General features: G+C 47.7%; 1 protein-coding gene across 2 annotated transcripts in view; it reads left to right on the top strand.

Annotated features, from left to right (window-relative positions):
* DENND5A (DENN domain containing 5A) overlaps positions 1-25426 on the top strand; it is a 96884-nt gene that overhangs the window by 35522 nt on the left and 35936 nt on the right. Inside the window, exons 2-5 of one of the 2 annotated variants that reach the window (XM_021001902.2) lie at positions 1648-1719; positions 2546-2655; positions 8097-8766; positions 18491-18678. In XM_021001902.2, coding sequence (XP_020857561.1) covers positions 1648-1719; positions 2546-2655; positions 8097-8766; positions 18491-18678 — 1040 coding nt within the window. The remainder of the gene's footprint in view (positions 1-1647; positions 1720-2545; positions 2656-8096; positions 8767-18490; positions 18679-25426) is intronic. The other variant, XM_021001903.2, reaches the window with a different exon arrangement.

Genomic DNA, 25426 nt, shown 5'->3' with positions numbered 1-25426 from the left:
CTCTCTCTCTCTCTCTCTCTCACACACACACACACACACACACACACACACACACACACACACTCTCTCTCTCTCTCTCTCACACACATGCATGCACACACATGCACATACACTGCCCTCTCTCAAAATCAAAGCAATTTAAAATGTGTTTTGATAACTAGTCCATGCTGCTGTCCCCTTGGACTCTCTCCTGACTCCCCCAGAGGTAGCACCCCCTGCAGGCTGGCCAGCCAGGGCCCCCTGGGGTGGGCCTGTTGCAGGTGAAGCCCAGGGCTGTGCTCTCCAGGCCCCACATAACCCCGGCTGATTCCCGCTCTTGGTTTTGCTGTAATTTGGCACCATTGTTACCACAGTTGTCAGCAGCTGTGTGCTCATTTTGCCCATCCTCTGCAGTGAAGATTACCAAGTTTATTTTGAGGCATGAAATTTCCTGAAGTGGGAGATTTCAGAAGAACTCAAGCAGAAGGAAAAAGAATAAAAAAGCAGTTGGAGTTATGGAAGTTGGTCTGGGGGTCATAGTGAGTGATGGAAGCCTTTGGTTCTGTGATATTAGAAGTCAGAGAAGGATGGAGATGTTTATTTTCCATCTTCATAGAGGGCAGAATAAGGGGAAACAGAGGGAAGTGTTTGGGTTCAGTAAAAGCAGATCTTCCCCACTACAAGCATTGTTGGTATCTGGACTAGGCATCTGCTGGCTTTTGTGAACTCAGTTTCCCCGGGGGGATGTCTGCAGCATAGTGGTGTCTCTGGGATTGCTCAGGTCTGGCTTTCCTTCTGGGTAACGGTTATGTCTTTGTTACAGAGGGTCTCTGCCTTTGTCCAGGTTCCTTTGGTGGTGAGATGTCTTACTTCAGAACCTCAGGGTTCCATGATTTCAACAGTGTAGATAGATGTTCCCTCTGAGTCTTAGTGGATGGTTTTGGGAGTTGCAAATAAAATGTGTGTGGCTGAAAAAAAAGTCTCCTTCCCTGAGGGGCTCTGACTTTTGCCAGTCTGTGTTTAGCTAACCAGGCTGGGTTTCCAAGCCACCGACGCAGAGCTTGGTGTTTCTCCTTGGGCCTGTACTCAGTCTTTTTAGTTTGAGAGGACGTGATGAAACTTAGACTCTTCTGGTGTTGCCTTTGAGAGCCCAGGGCCACGTGCAGGCTAGAGTGAAGTGTCAGAAGGAGGGTGTTAGCCTAGGATACCTTCCATCGATCTGCCGTCTCAAGTCTGTGGCAGCTTCTGCCCAGTGGGATACTCCCCATCTCTCCAAAAGGCAAGCGGGCAGCTCGTAAAAGGCCTATTTGGAGCAGTGCCACATCAGGCCAAGGCTGTGCTCTGAGGCCTGAGACTTCCTTTGCCTCACTCCTGGCTTCCGGTGTATTACCTCCTGGTCTCGGTTCATGTTTCCCCCTCTTTCTCCCTGGGCATCTGTTGATTTCCCTGGTCTGCTGTGCTCTTACCTACCTGCTGAGTCCTCCTCACTTCCCTCCATGTGGATGGTGTGTGTGATCGGAGGGGGAGGCCAGGCTCCTGGGTCAGCAAGGGAGCATCTGTCCTGCGGGTCTCCGGATGGGGAGGGATTGCTGTGAGGCCCAGGTACAACGTGCACCCCTTCATCCCTACATTCTCTTGTAACGTTCTGTTGTTTCATTTGTCACATAGCTTTATGCCAGTACGTACAGGCTTCTAAAGCCAGGGATGGCACCAGCCCTTTCATTGCCAGTACAGCAGAAGGTAAAAACCGACTCAGCCCAGAATGACCAGAGCTTTCTGGTGGTTCTTCTAGGTGGCCCTCTGTGATGTCCTGTGCCCTTTGACCTTTTAACTTTATAGCTCCTCTGGGAATCATTAGCCTCTCTCTAGGTGGCGGGTGCTTTTATACTCTTTCCTCTGTTTCTGTATTTACATATTAATATTTAAGTTTTAAAAGCCTCTAACCTGAGTGGGGAGGGGGAGACAAAAGAGAGAAATTCATGGGATTTCACGTTTTGAATTGACAAGATGCCTCATTTGATTTGCTTATTAAAAAAAAAAAAGACAGCACACCTAAAACCTGTTTTTCTATAACTTGTATCTTTTTTGTCTCTTTGTGCTTTTCAGAGATGTTAGAAATGCAGATTGCATTTAGAATGCAAAACAATTTATTGTTTTGCCATGTCACCAGTAGAATACCAAACAAACCTGAACCAGCTTCAGGCAACTTCGATTCCTTGGGGGTTGGGTTTCCCTTCATTCTCATAACTATTCTCTGTCATCCCCACCCCCTCCACACCAAAAAAAAAAATTATTTACTAGGTTTGTGTTAATGGTCTCACTGTAAAGAAAAGCACAGACAGATAGATAATGGTGTCCTACATAACCACTGCTAAAACATTTCCGTTTCCTCTCGCTGCCCTAATCACCTTGCTGCTCTCCTGTTCTTAGCTCCATGTTGGCCCACTAACCTTCCTGCCTTCCTTCCTGTGTTTGGCTGGGCAGCACACATCTGGCCACTGGTGGCCCTGAATGAATTTCTCAAGACATTTTCACCATCCTTTTTTTTTTTTCCCTTTTCCCCCAGGAGAAAATTTTGAGCAGACACCCCTGAGACGCACATTCAAATCTAAGGTTCTTGCCCGATACCCTGAGAATGTAGAGTGGAATCCTTTTGACCAAGATGCGGTGGGAATGGTGAGTACTGAGCATGGAGAGCTATGGAGGCTCTGGTCAAAGGCGGAGTGATGAGAAATAGTGAAAGCTGATCTCATTTTAGTAATTGGAGGAGAGACCCAAGCCATCTAAATGTCTCCATGTTGTTTTGACCACAGACCATAACTGCTGATGGTCGACACTTGTTGACACAGATACATTCTGCAAACAATTGTAGTGCTTTGAGAGGTAGCTTGGCCAGATGATTAGAGGGCTGGCCCTGGAGTCAGGAGGACCTAAGTTCAAGTCTTGCCTCAGTGACATCTACTGGCTGTAGGACCTTGGGCAAGTCTTATTCCCTCTCATGACCACAAACAACAGAGTACTTGCTACTGTGTGTCAGTGGAGGGAGTTCTCTACACTGCTGCAATCATAGGTCCAGACCAAAACCAGAATACAGTATCAGATGATCTACCTGTGGATCTCGATAACATCCAGTGAGTGCCTCCCATGTGTTAGGCATACCTGTGTTAGGCCCTGGGGGAGACACAGAATTTAGTCCGTGCTCTGATGGATCTCACAGACTAGTGGAGGGTAGGGGGAAACAGAACAGGACACAGACACTGACGTAGGAAATGATGTCCAGCATGGATTCTGGGACTCTAAGAGGCAACTCCCTGCCTAATGGACAATCCATTCTATAATGTCCCCTACAGGTGGGGGTCACCTCACTTCTTCATGAACACTTGTACTGATGGGTAACTCATTACCTTACAATTCAAACTCCTTACTCATTCTCTTGTTGTGCTGCTCCCATAGTGCCATAGAGCAGTGGGGAGAGCGCTGGATTTAGGGTCAGGCCCCAGGTTAGAATCCTGGCTGTGCCACTTGGCCAGGCTACCTCTATCTTGTGACTTTGAGAAAGTCATTCCCCCTCTGTGGGCCTCAGTTTCCTCATCTGTAAAAGGTAAGGAGCCTGGACTGGATGACCTCCAAGGTTCTTCCTAAGTCCATGAGCATATAAAAGTTCCTCCCTCTATTGAGCTGAAATCAGCCTTTTATTTACACCAGGGTTTGTTTTTTGTTTTTGTTTTTGTTTTTGTTTTTTTGCTTTTTGTGTCCTGGATCCATTGGGCAGTCTGATGAAGCCTGTTTACTCTCCTCAGAATCATGTTTTTAAATGTATAAAACAAAATACCAAAGATTACAAAAGAAACCAATGATACTGAAATTCACTTACTAAAAAAAAAAAATTTAAGGGTCATAGACCCGCTGTATCGCTGCTTCTCTCAGCACTGTTCTCTGGGCTAACCAGAAATCATGCAGTCCTCCAAATGTTGGCTTTTCTGATGTTTGGAGGTGGATCATGACCCTTCCTAAGTCTAGATCAGGTGAAGCTAAGCTCACGTGGGGATTCTTCTCCCCTTCTCCTTGTCTGGTGTATCACGGAGCAGCTGAAATGGAGATCTTAGCCTTATCAACACTCTGGATGGCATTTCAAGGCTGATACGTAATACTGCCATCAGATGTTTGAATCAGCACAACAGCCAGTGTGACCTAATGGATGGAGAGCTCTGAAACATTCTGGTTGTGTGACCCTGGGCAAGTCTGTCACCCTCCGAGTTTTTTGGGGTTGCTGTCTGAGAGTTTAAACTGCAGACCCGTCCTTCAGCTGTATTATGACTCTGGTTCATCAAATAGCCCTGGGAGGTAGGTTGTGCAAGAGAGTATGACCTCTGTTTCACAGTTGAGGAAACTGAGGCTTAGAGATGTATGTTCATCAACAACCTGCCCCAGATTATACGACTGATGGGCAGCAGATCCGGGATCCAGCCTGAACGTCTAGGACTCCTGTGCGGGGCTCTTTTAGATACCAAGGTCATATCTGTCCAGGATGCACAGAGGCTCTGGATGGCCAAATTCTAGGCCTTTGGGGACAGAGGGGACAGAGAGTAATTCATGGCATTATATTTTCCAGAACAGCCTGTGCTGTGTGCCTTGAGAAGGCTCATAATTGTCATCTTGCGGGGTTGAAAAGGGGAGGAGTCAGCCATCAAGTCTGGGTGCTCATTAGTCACCCAAGGTCCCTTTCTTAGAGAGGAGAGAGAAGCATTTTCCTCCTCCCAAGACTGTTGTTGTCTTTTTGCTTTATACAGAATTAACTCAGGAACAGACAGCAGGATGGCCCAAGCCCCCCTCTGGTTTGGCTGTCACTTCTTTTTGTCTCTCGCCCTTGTTTCTATGTCTGTCTGCCTGCTCCCTTCCAAAGGCTGTGTGAGAATGTCATCTTGTCCCCTCATGTGATCTGTTTGCAGTATTTTGTAGCTTGTGAAGGAGACAAATATTCTGCTGGCCTCTGGTGGGGGAGGAGGAGGGAGATAGGGTTTCCCGGCTCCCTCCCTTGCGTCTTTAGGGAGGTTTTCAACAAACCATTGCTCCACTGGAGCCATAGCTGTTTGGGGGAGGAAGGGCAGCGGGGCCTCCTCCACAGGAGGGATGTGTTCTCATTCCTTCCTGCTTAGGGGGATTTATATGCTGCTGTTGGCAGATAGAGAGACGGGGAAGCCTGAGGTGGTATGAAGCAAGCTCCACAGAAGACGGATGTGTTTAATGAAAGGGAGGCTGAGTTTACGAGGATGGCCAGGTGTGTGGTGGTAGCGTGCGGCAGAGGATCAGGACACGCTCTGGAGGCCACAGGGAATGATGTCAGCTGTTCAGCCATGCGGAGGATGCAGGCTTCATGGTGTACAGAACGTGGTTTGGGGTCCCAGGTCCTAGAGCTGGGTCAGGAGGCTGGGGGGGTGGGGTGGGGGGGAGGCTCAGTTTTTTTGTTTTGTTCGTTTTAAAGCAGCCTCTCAGTTTGAAAGATGACATCATAAAAGAGCTTCAGGCTGCACAGCCTGAGGCTGAATCTGTGGACCTTGATAGGGTGTTTGTTGCCAGAGACCCCCCAAGGGCCTGTGGCATCTCTCACAATGTGCCTCTGAGATACATGTGGATGAATGGCAGGCCAGCTCCCTAGCAGGGGAACCTTTCTGGTTCTCTCTGCAGAGATTCTTCCAAGGGCCGTATATCCAGGGAGGTGCTTATCTAGGCTTTTTGTTCAGCACATATGCACGTATATGTGACGTACATACACACATAGATGAGTACATTCGTATTCATATATGTGTACGCACAAATATGTAGAGCTTAAGTGCCACTTCCTCTATGAAGCCTTCCTTGATCCTCCCAGACAAAAGTGGCCTCCTCTCCTCTTCTCATATTTCTTTTTAAGATAATCGATTTTTATTGATAGCTTTTGTTTTTATATCACCTCGATTTTCCTTGTATCTCTCCCATTCCCTCCTACACACCCCATAGCCATCTTCTATAACAAAGAAACATTTAAAAAAAATATGAGGAATAAGAGAAAATCATTAAAACTTTTCAATGCATTGACAAAAAAATGTAGTTTTATATGCAGTATTCCATACCTGTGGACCCCCACCTCTGCAAAGGAACCAGGAGAGGAGTCTTCTCATATCCCTTTTTTTGAGTCAGGCTTGTTCTTTATCTTTGTTTCAGTTGTTTTGTGGTGATTGTCTTTGTATTTAAATTGTTGTTGTCTCTGTGTATGTTTCCTGGCTCTGCTTCCTTCCCTCTGCCTCAGTTCATAGAAGTCTTCCTGTGCTTCCCAGTGTCCCTACAGCCCAGTAATATTCTGTTACGTCCATGCACCATGTTTTGTGCAGCCATTCTTCTTCTTTTTTTTTTTTAGCACATAGTGTATCCTTTTACTGACTTGAACAGTTCCTTATTATTGTCTAACCATTTCAGATTAGATTTCTCCTCTCTGGATTTATGCTTAAGTAGATACAGAATGAAAAGCCCGGTTATAATGGGGCTCTGCATTTGTTTTCCTTCATCAGTTTATTCTTGTTTTCCAAGCGGAGGGTGGAGGGAGTTGGAGGTGAAGAGGTGAGGCCCAGGAGAGAGCATTTCCCTCCAAGCATTTCGGGTCAGAAGGCATGGTCTGTAAATCTTTCACAGCTAGAGCACAGCCCAACGTAGAGTGATGCTGAGGCCGAGAGTTGATGTGGTTGTTTTAAAACGATGGCTGTCTTCTTTGGGGCCACCCAAGAAGAGTGCAGCCTTGGTCTCTGAAACCTTTTATTAATCAGGGCTTAAATGTTGTTCAGACGATGATGATAAGGATTAGAAAATAAGCATTTTAGCTGATTGAGGTTGCTGCTCTTCTACACATCAGCGCCTTCCCAGACTTTTTTGCGAGGCAGTTGAGGTTAAATGACTTGCCCCATGGTCACACAGCTGGTACGTGTCGAGTGTAGGATTTGAACTCAGGTCCTCCTGATTCCAGGACCAGTACTCTATGCATTGCACCACCTAGCTGCTCCATCCTTATCCCGGGCTATCTCCAATTGTCCTGCTCCGTAGCTGGCCGCTGGACCCAGATATGCTCCAGAGGAAAAAGTAAGGCTGTTGACTTGGCACAGCCCTTCTTCACTTCAGTCTAGTTCCCTTGTGTGTCATGGCATCGTGTCCCTGATGTCATGGTCCTCTTCGAGAATCAAGTACAGACAGCAGCAGCCATTCTCCTATTTCTTGTACACTTTGTCCAGACTTCTGCTTTGCCCTTACTACATTCTCTGTGTGTCATTTGAGTGCGTGTCTCATTCCCGCCCTTCTCATTCTTTCCCGCCATCTTTATTTGTCCTCCAGGGCCAAGCATAGTGTCTTGCACACAGCTGATGCTTAATAAATGTTTGTTGACATAATAAACCTCAGCCAAGGGCACCCATTCATATGACTCACTGTATATATAATGTATACATAACTACTCACACACAAATTGACTCTAGATCTCTGGGAAACATCTAGAAAATTTCTCTGGTGCTGATTTCAGAGAGGTTTAGGGTCATGAGACGTAAAGCCCCCAGAGCTCCACACACAAGTCTGACGTCCTCGCAGGTAATTGTCTTGGAGAACACTCTTATTTTAACTTCATGATTTCCAACTATAATAATCATTGTTGTGCTTCACGTTTCTTCACCGATTTAAGGCTTACAGAGTATTTTTCTTTATTAACTGAGGCTGAGAGAAATGATTTGTCCACAGTAGGTAGTAAGTGCAGAAGAAGCCCCAGAAGATAAGGTGGGCCAGTGAGAAGCCAGGAGTAAGAAAGGAGCAGTTACAAAAAATGACTGATGGAAAGTCTGTTGTTGAGTGCAGAGGCAAGGGTTGGCATGGCCGTGTGGGGTGGGGGCAAAGGTTTTGTGGCTTTAGTTAACCCTTTTAGGTTTCCCTCTCTGAACCAAATCACCAAGGTTACCTAACAGTTCTGCTTCCTCTCCCTGGTGTGCCGAGCATAGCGCAAGCATGTGACTGTCGCGGTGTGGATGGCGGCGCTTCTGGTGTTCTGACGAGGCCAGGAGCTGGTGTGCAGCCTTTTCCCTGCTCATCTCTTGTTTTCTCTTTTGCAGTTGTGTATGCCCAAAGGGCTGGCGTTCAAGACTCAGGCCGACCCCAGGAGCCCCCAGTTTCATGCTTTCATCATCACGCGAGAGGATGGCTCCCGGACATTTGGGTTTGCCCTCACCTTTTACGAAGAGGTGACCAGCAAGCAGATCTGCAGCGCGATGCAGACTCTGTACCACATGCACAACGCGGAGTACGACGTGCTGCACACATCTGCCAACGGCAGAGAGGGAGGCGGTGGTGGCGGCGGGCCTGAAGACTGCTGTGACAGCGCCCCTGGCTCCAAGCTCCAGCGCTTTAACTCGTATGACATCAGCCGTGACACACTTTACGTCTCCAAGTGCATCTGCCTCATCGCACCCATGTCCTTCATGAAGGCGTGTAGGCGGGCGCTGGAGCAGCTTCACCAGGCGGTCACGTCACCCCAGCCCCCGCCCCTACCCCTCGAGAGCTACATCTATAACATTCTCTACGAGGTACCCCTCCCCCCGCCAGGCAGGTCCCTGAAGTTCTCAGGGGTCTATGGACCCATTATCTGCCAGAGACCGAGCACCAGTGAGCTGCCACTTTTTGACTTCCCTGTCAGGGAGGTCTTTGAACTGCTTGGGGTGGAGAATGTTCTCCAGCTTTTCACTTGTGCCCTTCTGGAGTTTCAAATCCTGCTCTACTCACAGCGTAAGTCAGTACTTCTCTTCTTTCCCACCAGTGGTTTCTGCAATCCCTAGCAGGAGTGATTGCAGACGTTACTGGGCAGGGGCTCTTTCTGATGGGAGCAAACTGCAGCTAGGTGGTGGTGGCCGCTATCTTGTGAAGGGAATGGACTCTGTTTGGTTGTACCCGTGTACTAGAGAGACACTAGTCCAGGAGAAGAGCGCTGTCCCCCAGCCTCTGCTCTGGACTCACTACTGAAAGGATGGATTGGGGTGCTGGCTTGTGCATTCATCCCATCCTGGCTGAAGACTTGCTGTGGCTTGAGTTGAAAGTTGAAAGCTGTGGCTCAAAGAGTCACAGAGGGTGATCTTTCATATGTTTTGGCGAAAGCATGAAGGAGGATAAATTTATCTTTTTAGACTGAAGTGAAAAAGAAGAAGAAAGAACTGGACTAACAGATTTAGGGCAACTGAGCAGAGAAGGGATCAGTGGAAGACCAGTGGTCGGGTGGGAAGTGCCTTGGACTTCGGGCCCAAAGACCCGAGTTCTAGTTGCAGCAGTGGAGTGACTTTGGTTGAGGTGTTTCCCCTCTCTGGCCGTCAGTTTCTCCATGTGTATAAAGAGAATTAGATTAGATGGGCTCTAAGGTCTTTCCCAGTCCACAAAGTCCTGAATTGCAGCTCCCTAAGAGGAGCAAGAGGATTATGACATCAGGGAGGTGATGCCATGTCTTGCAAATGAATTGGATTTAAGTGAGGGGAGGCTGTGTAAAGTCACCAGCCTCACTTTCTCCTCCAGAGCCATCTGGGTCCAGTAGCAAGATATTGATCAGGATGGCTGGAGATGGCCCAGGATGCAGTGGGAGACCTTGGCCTTTTTAAGCTAAGTTCTTTCTCAGGTCTCAGTTTGACTGAGGCGACACCCATTCGGTGATTAAGGCCTGATGTCATTGGTCCTCTTTGAAAATGAAAATGTAGGGGGGGGCGAGAGAGAGGGACGAGTTGAGGATCCCCAGTTTTCTTCTTTGGAAGAGGAGGTCAGAGTACTTCCACTTCTTGTCTCTTATGTGGCTTGAGGACCGTGCTTTTGTTAACTTTAAAGCCCACTGTGTAAACGGAGCTATTCTCAGGAGGGAAAGTATGATGAGGCAGAGGAAAACAGTAGACAAAATGCTGTAGGGAATTTGAAGGAGGAGAGATCTCTTTCAGCAGGGGGGAATCAGGAAAGGCTTCTTAGAGAAGGTAGCAACAGCACATGGGTTGGGCAGCTAGATAGTCTTGTGATTATAATGCTGATTATAATAATTATAATTCCCCTTTGGCAGGGGAAAGCCACCTTCATGGAGTGGAAAGAACTCTGGTGACAGAGTCAGAAGGCCTGGGCTCATGTCCTGGGTTTGACACTTGGGAGTTCTGTCATCTAGGGCAAGTAATTTTTTCTCAGAACCTATTTTCCCCATCTATAAAATGGGGATAATACTTTCTCTCTGTGTCCTATAAAATCATTGTGAGGAAAAGTGCTTTGCAATCCTAAAAGTTCTGTGGAATTGTGAATGGTAGTTGTTGTCATGAATAATAATTTACTTTTAATGATTCAAGCTCATTTTCTCGTGAAACCCAGGAAGACTTGTATGAACTGATGCAGGGGGAAGTGAGCAGAGCAGAACTATATGTAGATTTTTCGAGATACTGTTCTTAAGAGTTTATGTTTCCAGGAGTCAAAGGAGTTAATCACTTTAGCAGAACAGGAGCAGTCCCTGTGCTGTGTATTGTTCATAGAACATGGAAGGTGAGGCCAGGAAGACCCTCTTTTACAAAAGGAGAAAACTGAAGGCTGAAAGTCCTGTAAAGAATTAGGCACAGAGACCAACATCCAGGTCTCTTGAGCCCCCGTATTTTGATCTTTCTACTGTACCATGTTGGTTGGGAAGATCAAATCTGGTATAGAAGTGCCTGATCCTTTGGAAGATGCAACTGACTTTGGTAGGAAATAGGTGTTTTGTTTACCTCGGGACAGGCCTGGAGCTGTGATCTCATTGTTATAGGGAAGTCCCAGAGGAGTAAACTACTTTTGTGTGTGCAGGAATAGAGTTGTGGGGATCACTGAGAGGTTAAGTGATTTGTCCAGGGTCACTCAGCTAGTAGGTGTCAGTGGCAGATTTGAACTGGGGTCTCCCTGGCTCCAAGGCCAGCTTTCCATTGTGCCTCACTCTGTCTCCCTTTGTTTACATGGTTAGTATAATTTACTGTGTGTATCACTTTCTTCTGCTATGGAGACTTGCCCTGGAGATGACTCTGGGGTCTTGCTGGCTGGGACTTTCAGTAGGACCCCAGTAGGGTCCTGCCAGTTGAGGATGCTTTGTGTGAGTGTATTTGGGGGTGGGGAGGCTCATCGCCATAGCACTGTCCTCCAGGAGATAACAGAATTCACCAGGACAGCATGCATTTATATGGTGCTTGAAAGTCTGCAGAACTCTGTCTTCACATGACAACCAGGTGAGATAGAGGCTGTTGTTACCCCCATTTTAAGAATGAGGAAACTGAAGCTGAGAGAAATGGCTTGCCCAGTTGTGACTTGTATCAGTTATAAAGTATCGGAGGTGAGATTTGAATTCAGGTCTTCCTGACTCTAAATCTAGCCCTGGATCCACTGGATTTCTTAACAGGTGGTTACTCGTGGAGAACACGGACAGGAAGGCCGTGATGCTGGTTAGTCCTGTTGAAATGACAGATCTTTTAGAAGATGAAGTCACGCTTGCTCACTTGAGCCTGTGGGGGTCTTCCTGAGGCATTTTCACTCAAGCAGCATGACAACTCTCTGTAGCATGAGGTTTTGGAGCGGGATGCTAGTTCCGGTTTGTATGTGGAGACAGCTACCCTGTGTGGCTGTGTCTTTCTGCCTGTAGGTAAATTATTCAGAGAAATGAAAAGCACTGATCTTCCCTCCCCGCCCCCAGGCTATGAAGGTGGTGTTGGTTGGGATGCCGACAGTTCTCTGCCTCCTGTTTGTCAGCAGTAACTGCTCGTTATAACGTTATGAGAGCCGTGGGGGCAAACCCCGGAGCTTTGCCAGGAGCTGACGGGGCTGCAGTTGAAGCTGATTGGTTGGATTGGCTGGGATGCAAATGACCTTCAGGCACATCATCTTCGCTGCTTTCACCTTTGGCCACGGGGAGCAGGGCGCTGGGCAGGTGGCATGCTCTGGGCTTGTCAGGCTGGGCTCTTCAGCCCTGCCCTTGAGGATGCCTAGTGCTGGGGCTTTTAGCTCGGGGAGGATTACTGGTAGGTGAATGACCTAGCTCGGGCCTCGCAGGGGTGGATGAGCTGAAGCATGAAGCAGCCTATGAGATCATCTTCCAACAACGGTTTTGTTATTGTCGTTGCTATGGGTTTTTTTTGTTTGTTTTGTTTTCTTTTGGGGGGGGGGCAGACAAACCTCCAACTCAGGCCCCAAAGTCTTGCAGACTGAGTTCTCTAAGCCTGGATTGAGCCAAAAGACCAGTCATTTACCTGCATGGTATTCAACCCTGCTGGTGACCTCTCCCTGCATCTCAAGGCTTCTCCCCATCCCTTCCTTGCTCCTATGATTGCTGCAGTTCCAAAAGCTTGATGAAGGAAGTGCTTCCAGGCTGTGTTTTTGCCTGAGGGAAACGCCTTTCTTGGTCAGGAGGAGGGGGAGGGCCCCAACCTGGGTCTCTGAGCTGTGTGAAAATAGGCTCTTTTTCCAGAGTAGAGGAAATGCCCCTCCTTGGGGGATGTTGTGCTGTCTTTGGTTCTCTTGATGAGGTGGTAGATGCTTTTGGAACCCCCCACACATTGAGTTTCTGTCGGGCCTGCTGAAGATCGCCTTGTAAACCTCGGCAAAGAGAGAAAGAAAGGCAGAGCCATCCTCAGTCTCAGATGGTTTCTTTAGCAGCAGACAGGCTTGTTAGTCATGCCAGCCTTTTCTGGCGTGTCCATTAATGGGCCAAGGAGAAGAGCTTGGATCCCTCACTATCCTGCCCATTTTCCACAGGGCTTAAAGACTTAGAAAGCATATCCTTGTGGAGCAAGATAGATACCAGTCTTATCCCCATTTTGCAGAGGAGGAAACTGAGACTCAGAGCAGTAATAGGCCTTGGCTCAGGGTTACACAGCTTAGGAGCGTCACAAGAAAGATGTTTCTGCCTCTAAGCCTGGTGTTCTTTCTTTTTTTTAAATTTTAAAATTTTTTATTTTATTTTTTATTTTTAGGCAATTGATGTTAAGTGACTTGCCCAGGGTCACACAGCTAGTAAGTATCAAGTATTTGGTCTGAGGCTGGATTTGAACTCAGGTCCTCCTGACTTCAGGGCTGGTGCTCTATCCACTGCACCACCTAGCTGCCCCTGGTGTTCTTTCTAATACAAGAGAGCAAATGAAGGTCTCTCTGGTCTTCCTGCTTGTGTGGCTTAGTGCCCCACGTGGATGGTTGGCATTTTGTACAATGTGTGCCTGGGTGTGCATGCCTGCCAGGAGAGAGGAATTTTTCAGCCAGAGATTTTTCCCAAATATGTGTTCGTGAACCAGTGCTGGGGTGTAGTATGACTGTGCATTTGGCTGTAAATGTCAGCTGAAGGCGCTCTTCCTCCCCCAGTCACTCTCCCACGCTTTTAAAATTCTCTTTGGTTCATCTTCCTCTTGGAGTCAAAAAAAGAAAATTCCTAAGATGACTAAGATGTTTGAGATAACTATTAATTGGCATGCCTTCTCAGCAAAGGGACAAGAAGAGGGAAGGAATTAGGTTTGACACAGATGGAGACTAGCTTTGGTTTCTGTAAGGAGACGAGCGAGGATTCGGGGCTGCAGGAATCCTCTTGGCTGAATTGGGCCCATCTGGGTGAAATGAGAGATGACGTAGACTACTGCTCCCCACCCCTCGGATGGCCCGCATCAGGCCTGTGCTGACTGGGAAGAGGTTTCATTTCTTCACCTTCCTGTCATGTCAGTTTTTGGGAACTTTATCAGTCTTCTATCACTGGTGAATCTTCAGTGGCTCTCTGTCACTAGCCGTGTACATTGTTCAGATTCCTTGCCCTGGTATTCAAGGCTTATTACGGTCTGGTACGGGTTCCCTGCCCCTGGTCTGGTACTACCCTGCCTTTCCAGGTTTATCTCCAATGATTTATCTACTCCGCAGTGTCCTCCTCTGTGCCCTCTAAACATAGTCTAGGCTGTCCCTCCACCAAGCCTTTATTTACATTGTTTGCCCAGCTCTCCATGACCTCTCTGCCCCTTTGTGCCTGTTGAGCCCCTGTGCATCCTTTAAAGCTCAGTTCCTGTGAAGCCTCCGCCATGAAGCTTTCCCCAGGGCCTCATGGCTATCAGCATTCTCTCCTTGGGCGTCAAGGAACCCGCTTGTTCAGTGCACAGAACCCTGTTGGTGTGGCTTACCATCCTTCAAGCTGTGGGTGCGGGCAGTGTCCTACCTGCGCTTTGTACCTCTGCCATGTCCTAGCACAGGCCTCTGTACACAGTAGGCCCTTAACAGGTAGTCATTGAATTGGGCCACCCACTGAGTCCTTTCTCCTGTTGACAGGCCCCAGTCAAAGTCTTTGTGCCACAGTGGTCCCCGGCCGTAAGCAGTATATGCAGTGATATCTGCTCCCTCCCTTCCTGGCCCCTTGCCTCCAAGGTACTTAGTACAAACCTTTCTAACTTTGTGATTAGGGCAATGATATCCCTTAATGTCTTGAGCCTCAGTTTTCTCATCTGTAAAATAAGGGTTGCTGTGAGGCCTAAGTGAGGTAATCGATGTAAAAAGTACTTTGCAAACTTTAAAGTATTTTGTTGGCAATTGTCACTCTAATGATTGCTGTCTTTTGGGCTGTGGGGACCAAATTCCAGTTGTTCATGATTGATTGTTTGGATTCCAGATTCTGGGTAATTTTTCTTCTCCAGTGTGTCTAACTTTGGCCCGGTAGGAACAGCAGTCAAGAATCTTAGGAGCAGGCCTGTAGAGAAATGAAGCCCAGGCAGAAAGGAGGCGGGCTTTTGGAGGCAGACCTGGGGCTTTCTCTCCTTGCCTCGTGGGATCCTTGTGAGGAAAACACTCTGTAAAGTGTAAGGTTCTTCAGAAACGTGGGCTGCTGATCATCTTGTTCTTCTTGACTTTCTGTCCCAGCCAGGTCCTTTCCCTTCCCACAACTGCTCTTGCTGCTGCTGGCATGCTCTGTAGCTCCAGCCCACCTGGAGTTCTAGTTCTTACCTGGCTTATGTGCTGATGCCCTCATCCTTCATCGTAGCACACCTGAGGGCGATGGAGGTTTTCCCAAAAGGACATCATTAGTACCTAAAGAAACTGAGTACATAGCACGTGAGCCAGCCAAATTGTAGAGCACGTCTAAGCTGGCCAGAAACAGCCTCTAGGACTTTCCTGGGCTTTGTGGCCAGCTGCCACGGAGCTTTGGGAGAATGAGGCCCCTCCAGCCTGTGGCCCTGCCCCTGTCACCTGGCTCAATGTTTTTAGGTGCCTTTGGCCTCTTTCACACCCTCCACTGCCCCACTGTGTGCCAAAGCTTCCTGCCCAAATGCTCAGATCCAGGATGCTGGGTCAATTTCCTGCCAGAGGTTTCAGCATCTGAACTCCTTGTTTACTGTCCAAATGGCAGACTTTCTCTGGATGCTCTCTCCTATGCCATGGCTATGCCCTGCAAGACATTTGGCAGTGGGTTTTGTCAGCTCTTCATCCACAGAACCATTTTCTGGTGAAAGCTGTCTGCATAGAAAGAATTTTGCTGGCTCCTGGCATGGTTCTTAGGTCTAGGAAGCAGTCTTGCACGAGCTGTGTTCAGTACCTGAGATCACCATGTGACAGATCGTTGGTGAAACTTCATCTTGCTGTATTTTGTTTTTACGTCACCTTCATTTCTGAATATAACCCTCTCTCCTTGCCTTCACCCCCTCCTCCCCCAACAGCAGGCCATCTCTTGTAATGAAGAATAAAAAAGAAAAAGGAGGAAACAAAACAAAATACCAATTTAAACCAACACACCAATCACGTCCAGTAGTACAGACGCTATTTCTCCCCCATAGCCTCCTACCTTTGCAAGGAAGGGAGGGAAGTACATCTTGGTATCCCTTTTCCAGGACCAAACTCGGTCATTATAGAGTCCAGGTCAGAGATTCAAAGCTAGAAGATGCCCACTAGCCACCGAGTCCCACTCTTCACAGAGTGTTTGCTTTCCTAAAACTTGATTTTTTAACTGGCCTCTTTTCCATTGCTGCTTTCCCTCAGTTATTTTTGAATGGTTCCTCTTGGAATTGCCTTCTCAAGGAAAGCCAGAAAGGTTCAGGACAAGATGGTCCTCTTGGGACTGTGGTTTCCTGTCTGGCACAAGGCCTGGGGCCACCAGGGGAGCTTGGACTGGGGGTGGGAGGCAGGCTGGCCTTCTCTTCCCTCCAACCGAGCAGGTGCTGGGAACCACAGGAAGGTCTCTCGGCCATCATGGGTTGAACTGGTTGGAAAGGGGGTGGGATGGACAAGTTTCTTCTTAGCACATTGTGGATGCTGGCACAGACAGACTTTTTGTGCTTGGTGCCAGAGCGGTAGCCAGGCTTGCCTCATAGGAGCTGAGCACATGGGAGCCTACTCAGCCCTCTGTATTCCCGTCATGCCCCTCTCCCTTTGTGGAGGACTTCCCTGGGCATTTTGATAGCGACTATTTATTTATTTAAACTCTGCTTCCACGTTTGCTCTCCAGACCCTAGGAGAAAATTCTATTTGTGTATAGATTTCAACTTTCATTTCACAGTGATCCCAGATCTTTATGCTGCTGCCCAAGGAATCTTCCGGTAGTCATCCACAAGTGACCGTGTCACTCCCTGCTCAGAAACCTTTAGCAGTTTGCTCAAAAGTGCCTACCAAATATAGTAGCATCTTCTTAGTATGATGTTCAAGGCCCTCTGTAATCTAACAAAAATAGTACTGTCTTCTTAGCTTGACGTTCACAGTCCTCCATAATCTATCAAGTATGATAGAGTCTTCTTAGCTGGACGCTCAAGGCCCTCTGAAATCTAAAGGGTGTGTTTTAATACCAAGTTAAAAGAGTTCTTACTGTGGTTTGTGAACTTCTTTTTGTAATATTTTGATAACTGTACTTCAGTATGATTAATATCCTTTGTATTCCTATGTTTAAGCATTTTAAAAAAGTATTCTAAGAATGGGTTCATGAGCTTCACCAGAATGCCAGAGGGGTCTGTGATGCAAAAAAGGTGAAGAAGCCTTGTTTTAAAAAAAAGTTGTATTTGGGCAGCCAGGTGGTGCAGTGGATAGAGTGCCGGCCCTGAAGTCAAGAGGGCCTGAGTTCAAATGCAGCCTCAGACCAAACACTTGACACTAGCTGTGTGACCCTGGGCAAGTCACTTAACCTCAATTGCCTAAAACAAACAAAAAAAAAGTTTTATTAATGGCTTTTTCTTAAAACTTTTTCTTTTTTAATTACAAATTTGAAAAACTTCAACAAACATGAATGTTTCCATATGTACAGAACAGAAAAAGTATTTTAATTACATACTGCTTTAAAATATATGTGTGTGTGTGTATATATGTATATGTAAAATTTAACATGGTATTACCAACATCAGCCTACTTGTCTAATCCCCTTCTAACCTGCCTTTTGTACTCTTCTTTGTATTTTAGGACGTTAATTTATTGACTGTCTTTCCTTTTTTTTTTTTTAAAGTATGGACTGATTATAAGTTTATTCTACTGTACTTAACAGTATGTCACGAATATGATATTAAATGTCCTAGGATACTGATTGGTGCGATTGAAGTGTAGGTAGATGCCACTAAGGAAGTACCTGCTGGTCTGTCATGTAATATGGAACTGTATTAAAGAAAAATCAGGAAAAAAAAATATGGACTGTCTCATAAACTTCTGTATTATCTTTATGCTGGGGACATGCTAGTCTTCGCAGCATTGCAGTTCTAGTCTAGGCATTGATTTTTTCTTCCACACTCTCTCCAATGTCCCTTCCCACCGTAGCCCCTTCCCTTGTCATAAAAAAAAACAAAACAAAACAAAACAAAGCAGAGCCAGTTGCTATAGTGACTTCAGTAGCACATACAGCATTCGGTCCCTTAGTTCTCTAACCTCTCTCTGGAGTGGAGGGAAGTCTATATCATCTGTCCTTTGAAGCCAACATCACCTTTCATTTGGCTTCACTTGCCTTGTGATGTCCAACGTGCCTCTTCATTTAATTCAGCTGGACTGCCCTTGTTCTCCGTTCCTGTCCCTCTCTTTTCTTCCTTCGTGCCTTTGCCAACACCGTTTCCTGTGCCTGGAGCGTCTTCCCACAACTGCACTCCTCTTTCCACCTATTAACCTTCTGCCCATCTGTCAAGGGCCATCACTTCTGTGAAGCTTCCCTGGTTTGACCAGTTGGACTCAATTGCCCTTCCTGGATCTCTCCACGCCCTTTGTCTTCCAGTTGTCCGTGTACGTTCCTTGTCTCCTCTTCAGCTAGACTGTAAGCTCTTTGAGGGCCAGAACTTTGTGTTATTCATCTCTGTGTGTTAGTCACCTCGCAGGCCTCGTACATACACAGTTGGGCCATTGAATCTTTATTGATTCAAAGTGAAAATCTACAGGGTGGGTGGCAGAATTTCCAAACTTGGTTCTGTTTGCTTTTGATCTTAGGAAGGTGTTAGTGGAAGGGCTTGGTTCAGTACCTTGGGCAGGAAGGTTCCTCTCTTTTGATGGTGTGGTTTTGTGTTTTTTGGCTCAGATTACCAGAGACTGATGACTGTGGCAGAGACGATCACGGCACTCATGTTTCCCTTCCAGTGGCAGCACGTCTATGTCCCCATTCTCCCCGCCTCTCTCCTGCACTTCTTAGATGCTCCTGTTCCATATTTGATGGGCTTGCATTCCAACGGCCTGGATGATCGGTCCAAACTGGAGTTGCCTCAGGAGGTAAGAGGGGAAAGATGGAGGTCCCCTCAGTGGGAGGGGGAGAGCAGAAACCTGGGATGGACGCCTCATAGCGCCTGGCCACCGTGTTACTGGATGCCAGTGTCACCATTTGGGGACATCCAGTACTATTGACATGTCTGATTTGGGATGGCAGCTTTCCCTCCTGTCCTGGGACCCTGCCTTGCCCCCCTGTCTTGGTCTCCTTGTAGCAGGAGGCAGAATTAGAGGTTGGGTTGGAAACTGTTTTACTGGAATTACATGCCCAGCCTCCTTTTAGGAATATTGGTTTGTGTCTGGGGTGGAGAGGAGAACCTTGGTCTGTTTCTACTCCAGGAGAAGCAAAAAGTCATAGAAAGAGGTGCTGATCAGGAGAGATCTGGGTTACCGTGGGTGGGTCATTTGACCGGCTTGAACCTCAGTTCTTTTATCTGTAAAATGGGAAAATAATGTTCATAGTTCCCACCTTCTCGGGGGGGTTGTTGTGAGAATTAAATGATATAAGATTCATAAAGCAATTTGCAAACCTTAAAGTGCCAAATAAATGTTGTGATGATGATGATGATGATATGCTTAATAGAAGGTGGCGTTTGGAGACAGGAGGACCTGGCATTGAATCCTGTTGTAGGAAGTTAGTACTGGTGTGATTGGGCAAGTCACTTCATCAGTTTCCTTATCTGTAAAATGGGGGCTAATTGTAATGCCTCTAGCCCTTAACCTTATAGGGCTACTGGGGAGATCAAATCCAATGAGGTAAGTTACATAAAGTGCTTTGCAAACTTTGAAGTGCTGTATACAGGTTAGCTACAACCATGATGACAGTGACAACTGTAGAAATGTCGGCTATCGTTATGATCACTGATTTCCATTCTTGAAGCGTTTTTAAACACGGCCCGTGTGCCTGGCACTGTGCTGTGTGCCAGGAGCCCAGAGCCGCTGCTGTGTTTTTGTTCCTTGCCTGCCCTCCTATCCTGATATGTAGAGTGTGAGGATGGCGCTGTGACATGGGACCTCTGGACCCCCGCCAGCTTGTGTCAGAGCAGGGCCTGCCTCTGGGGCGGCCCTTTCCCCTCCCCACCAGAAACAATTAGGAATTCTCTGGGTGCCGGTCAGGAACAAGAATCTTGAAGTGAGGAAAGGCATAGCAAAAAGGGAAAGTGTTTGGATTCTGCTGCCAGCCCGAGGCTGAGGATCTGGAGATGTCGTCAGCATCCTTGATGAGCATCCCTGATAATTAGCCCACCCTTGTGATGCCTTAATTGCAGAGAAATGCTTCTCTCTGTGTGCTCTTCTTTCCTCCCCTTCAATTTTAGGCACCAACATGTCTGTCCATGCAGCTTCCCCTTTCTCTACTCCCTTTTCTTATCTGCATCTGGAGGGGCCTGTGCTGGGTGAGGTGGGACTGAGCAAGAAGAATAAAGGACGAGGGAGGGAGGAAGGGGGGAGGGAATGGAGGAGGGAAAGAGAGAAAAAGGGGGAGGGATGGAGAAAGAAGGAGGGAGAAAGGAGAGGAAGGGAACAAGAGAGGGAGAAGGAAAGAGGGAGAAAATGAGGGAGAGAAAGGGGGAATGGGAGATGGAGAGAAAGGGGTGAAGGAAGAGGGAGAGGGGAGGGAGAAGAGAGAGAGAGACAGAGAGATCGTGATGGCACTGAAAAGCATTCACATGCTTTTTCTTTGCTTTGAGGCGGGAAATGAACCTGGCAAGGGCTAGAGAAAGCCTTGCTCTTTGAAAAGACACTAGCAATGTAAAATGAGGCCTGCCAGTACCCCTGATCAGAGTCTTATAAACCCTAAACTGAAAGAAAAAGGCTCTTGGTAAGCCTGGAAAGACAGCTGGAAGGAACTTGTAGACCATCCAGCCCAGTCCCCTCCTTTTAGGGATAAGGAGAAGCCACAATCTCGAAGGTGAAGTGACCACGAGTGCACATGATGGTAGGAAGATACACAGCCACACTTGAACCCAGGTCTTCTGACTCCAAACCCAGTGTCCTTTCCATACATTAGAAAGGTCCGAGAGTGGGCTTTGTGCCTGCTAGGGTCAGGAGGTCACTGGGCAGAAATGCGGGCTTTGGAATCCGTTTTCAGCCTGCTGTGGAACCTGGACCAGGGCTTGTTGGCTCTCAGGGTCTCAGGTTCCCTCCCCGAATACAAAGGCAGTCCGGTTGTGACTGCCTTGCTGTGATGATGGCAGGCGCAGTCTTGGTGTCACTGGCTGAACAGCCGTAGGTGACCAAGGAGTGCTGTGATGGGGACGCGCATTGTGTGCCTGGCAGCTTTCTTGATTACCTCATGTTATGACCTATACTCTTGTGTCCCAGTCTTCCCAGGTACCATCTTTGTCCTTGCCAGCCTCAACCCTTGGCTGGGGCAGAGGGATTATCTGTCCTAGGGGAAGGCTTTTGCCTCATCCCCCCATGTTGTTTTCCCTTCCCTACACACAAAGAATCATAGAATGTCTGAACCAGAATTGAGATCCTCTAAAGGCAGAGCAGAATGATGGAGTCGAGAGATGTAGGTTTGACTCCTGATTCCTCTCCTTATTACTTGTGTGACCTTGGGGAAGTCACATACCTTCTTGGGGCTTCTGTTGCTTTGTCCATAAAATGCAGAGGTTGTGCTAGAAGGCTTCTAACGTCCCTTCTAGTTCTAAAGACCTCTGATTCTGTCATCCCCCCTTATTTTATAAACAAGGAAACTGAGTCCTGAAGAGGCTAAGTGATTTTTCCAAGGTGGTGAAGCTAGTGGAGTATGATTGAGCAGTAAGGGCTTTTGGAATAGTGGAGTCAGAGTAAGGGGGTTGGGTATTGATGCCAAAGGGTGGGCCCTGCAGGAGGCCTGTGCAGAGGGCATAGCCCTTGAGAAAATGGGGGAAGGGAAGGTCCAGTGGCATACCCAGCCGAAATCAGAATTCATCAGTGGCTGCCACCCTCTGGGCCACTAGGAGCTTCTCAAAAGGCCTTTGTTCCTTTTGATAGAAACTCATGAGTCCAGTGGGTCCAGAAGCCTGGCCTGCTTTTGTGAGCTGCCCATTGTCTCAGGGTTCTCTGCGAGGGGTGCTTATTTGAATCTAGGAAGCAGGAAACCTCAGCACTGTTGAGGGAGGGCAGAGACGGGTCACTTCTTCCCCTCTGGGATCCTTCTCCCCCTTTTTTTTAAAACAACCACTTGAACGCCTGTTTGAGGCGTGCCTTGCTTGCCAAGCCTCTGTCCGGCCCCTGATGAGCTGTGGTTTGGCAGCAGGTCAGTGTACAGGGCCTGGAGCAGGCAATGGGGCCTTCTGCAGGAAGAGAGCCAGACTCCGTGCAAGATCGGAAGTCCACGTGGTCACGTCCGCTGAAAAACTGAGCCTTCCTTTCTCTTCTCTCCTCCATCCTCCTAGAGTCTGGAGGGAATGAGGCAGGCTCTGCTGTTAGAGGGGAAGCTGATCTAAACTGAGGAGGGGGTCCGTTTCTCCTCCTCAAGGCCACTGCTGATGAGCCTTGAGATGGTGGGGTTATTGGGCGTGGGGGGCAAGCTGTTTTTTTTCTCAGCCAAAGGGATGCATCTGGTCTCTTATACTAAGTATTTGCTGGAGTGAGTGGTTGAGCCGCACAAGCTGCTTCAAACTTGACTGTTTCTGGAGAGGAGTAGAGAGTGGGGGCCTTCACATTTACAGAGTTGGATTTTCCTTTTTGTTTGGTGAGCTCAGTAACCTGCTGAATAGTGATCCTGCTTTCTCCTCAGTAACCTGCCACACAGTAGTCCTCTCTATTCCCTCTCTAGCGTTCTCTTTGCTTTTTTCTTCTCTCCCCCCCTTCTTCTCCTGTTCCCCTTCCGTTTTTCATCTTTTCTTTCCCCTTTCCCCTGAATCCTCTCTCTCCTCCTTCCTTCCTCATCTCTGTCCTCCTTCCTTCTACTGTTCTTGCCTCGTCCCTTCCCCTGCCAGTAACCTATCAGATAGCGATCCTCGCCTGCCCTTTGAACCCCTGTCTCTCTCCTTTCTCCTCCGTACTCCCCCTTAGTTCATCTCCTCTTTCTCCCCTTCCTCTCAGGAATGTGCAGAATAGTGACGCTTTGATTCCCCATATCTATCTCCCATCTCTGTTCTCCCTTCCCCCTTCTCAGTCACCACTGAATAGTGATCTTTGTCCTCTCCTGTCACGTAAGCTGCCATCTATTCTCGCCTCTTCCCCTGCCCTTCCCATTGCACTTCAAGAATCGGCCCCCTCCTCAACACTGCCCTCCCTTGCATCCCCACGGCAGGCTCTCTGAGTTGCTGGCCTGTAGTCCTGCCTGGATAGATCAAGTCTCTGGAGCTGTCTTCCCATCCCATCTGCTTGTGTCCAAGGGCATCAGCAATGTGTGTATCCGGTGTTTGTAGTTTACGAAATTCTTTCAAGTTGTCCTTCTATATTTGGTCTGGAGCAGCAGGGGAGAAGCCAGCCCGCCATTATTGAGTGAATACGCTCTATTTTTAGCTGCCTTGTGTGTTTCCTTTTGGAGAAATGGGCTCTTTGAGCCTTGTGTGATTTCCCACTCTCCACCCCCACCCCCAATCCCAAAGTAGAAAGCTGGTGGCTTTGTGTCCTTCCGGGTGGGTCATTTTTGGCAGGCTTCGATTATTCCTGTGTATATCTAAGTAAGCCAAAGGTGAAACTCTCAACTCAGACATCGAAGTCCACACTTTTAACTTCTTTGTGTGCTGGCGCGGCGTTGTTTGTAATTCAGCAATGTTCAAGGAATGATGTACTCGAAGGTGTTGGGTACCTTTAAAGGTCCCGTGGCAAGGACAGGTTCAAGGGGCACCTGCCATTGACAGAGCTCCATGCTGAGAGGAAATGTTTATGGCACTGATCATCCCTGTCCCGGAGTCTTGAGGGGCTCGTGACCGTAAATAGTTGTGTCATGCTTGCTCCTTATTTTAAGACCTGCAGTTTCCATGGCTTGGGAGTTGGTGTGTATGGTGACTAATCTGGGTGTACATGGGAGGATTTAAACTTTTTAGGTGAGTTTTCCTGCCTTTAGTGCCAGGAATCTTATGGGTTGTAAACAAGTGCTCTGAAATCTGGCAAATATTAGAGACAATGTTGTTCAGCCCTAGGCTTAAAAAGGCAAGGATGATGACCTAGGCAGTGGGTGTTGGAGAAGGTAATGAAAATGCCACCTGGATTTCACCTGGGGCCTCTTCTGGAAGGCAGCATGGTGTGCTAGAAGGAATGTTCATCGGGGGAGTCAGAGGCCTGACTCTGATGTATACCAGCTATGGGCACTTTGGGCAGGTGACTTTCTTGCTCTGTGCTTCAGTTTTCCCATCCTTAATGAGGGTGACACTTGTACTCTGGAACTCACAGGGTCATTGTCAACAAAATACTTTGTAAACCTTAAAGCACTTCCCTCACAAACCTCAGTTTCTCCATCTAGAAAATGAGGGGGTTGTACTCAATGACCCTTAATTCAGCTGGTGGTACAGTGGATAGAACACCGGGCCTGGAGTCAGGAAGACCTGAATTCAAATCTGGCCTCAGCCACTTACTAGCTGTGTGACCCTTGAGCGAGTCACTTAACCTCTGTCGGCCTTAGTTTCCTCAACTCTAAAAGTTGTTATGAGGACCAAATGAGATAATATTGGCAAAAAGCTCTTTGCACGGTGCCAGACACATAGTAGGAGCTATATAAATACTTATTTAACCCTTCTCCTACTACTCTGCAAATCTGTGTGCATGACTTGGTTAAGGCCAGACAGCTCCTAAGGAATAAAACTTGGCTGTCCTGCTCCCAGGGTCGTGCGGTGGCCTTTAAACCAATGTTTCCTCAGATGAGGCTTTTATTGATTTTTCATCCTTCACCTCATGCTGAGGTTCCTGTGGGGAGGAAGTCTGGGGGTGGGGGTGGCACCGGGATGAGAAGGGAGGCTCCTGAAGGAGAGGAGAGGAGGCCTGAGATGAAACAGAAAGAAAGAAAAGCTGGCTATGACAAAGGGAAGGAAGGAAATTAGAGAGGACACAAAATTCACTAAGGATTCGCTTAGAGGGGCAACCAGTTTGGGATGAAGAGCACATGTAGAGCCTCAAAAACACTAATTGTTCTCTATCAGCACCAACAAACCAGCCAAAGAAATGAATAGGCTTTGGGGTGCTGAGGAAAAAATGGTGTGAATGCTCACCTGAGTCATGTGGAGACAGCTTTGCTTCTCTCTGAGTCCCAAAGACTCAGGAGAATGGCGGCCAATGAGGGCAGACCTGGTTAGTTTTGCTGAGGGGACGCACGCTTGGAGAACCCCCGTGGGGTTCTGAGAAGGGGTCTGCTTTCTCCCCACTTTGCAATTGTAGTTTGGAGCCATAAACTTTTAGCCTCTTTCCGCCTTTAACTATTCAGTTATTTTCTTTCTTTTTGGTTGTTTCCCTCCAACCAAGCATTCCTGGCCGGAAGATTAAACACTAAATAGTTAAAAGCTTTCCTGCTTAATTCATGATGTGAGCTAAAGAGGATCTTTTCTCCCCCCTCTATTAGAAATGGCCATTCAGACTTATGAATTCTGGAGTTGAGAGGGACCTAGAACATACAATGTCAGAGCTGAGGGGGACTAGAACATAGAATTCCAGAGCTGAGAGATGGCCTAGAATGTAGACTGCCAGAGCTGAGAAGTGTCCTGGAACGTAGAATGCAGCATGCCAGTGCTGAGAGGGATCTTAAAAAACCTCTAGTGCAAGGGTTCTTTACTTTTTTTGTGTCATCGATACCCCCCCACCCCCACCCCACTTTGGCAGTCAG

This window comes from Phascolarctos cinereus, unplaced genomic scaffold, assembly GCF_003287225.1.
Source record: "Phascolarctos cinereus isolate Bilbo 61053 unplaced genomic scaffold, phaCin_HiC Scaffold_9;HRSCAF=440, whole genome shotgun sequence".
Lineage (NCBI taxonomy): Eukaryota > Metazoa > Chordata > Mammalia > Diprotodontia > Phascolarctidae > Phascolarctos > Phascolarctos cinereus.
Note: the sequence above shows the minus strand (reverse complement) of the source record. Positions and strands in the feature narration are given on the sequence as shown.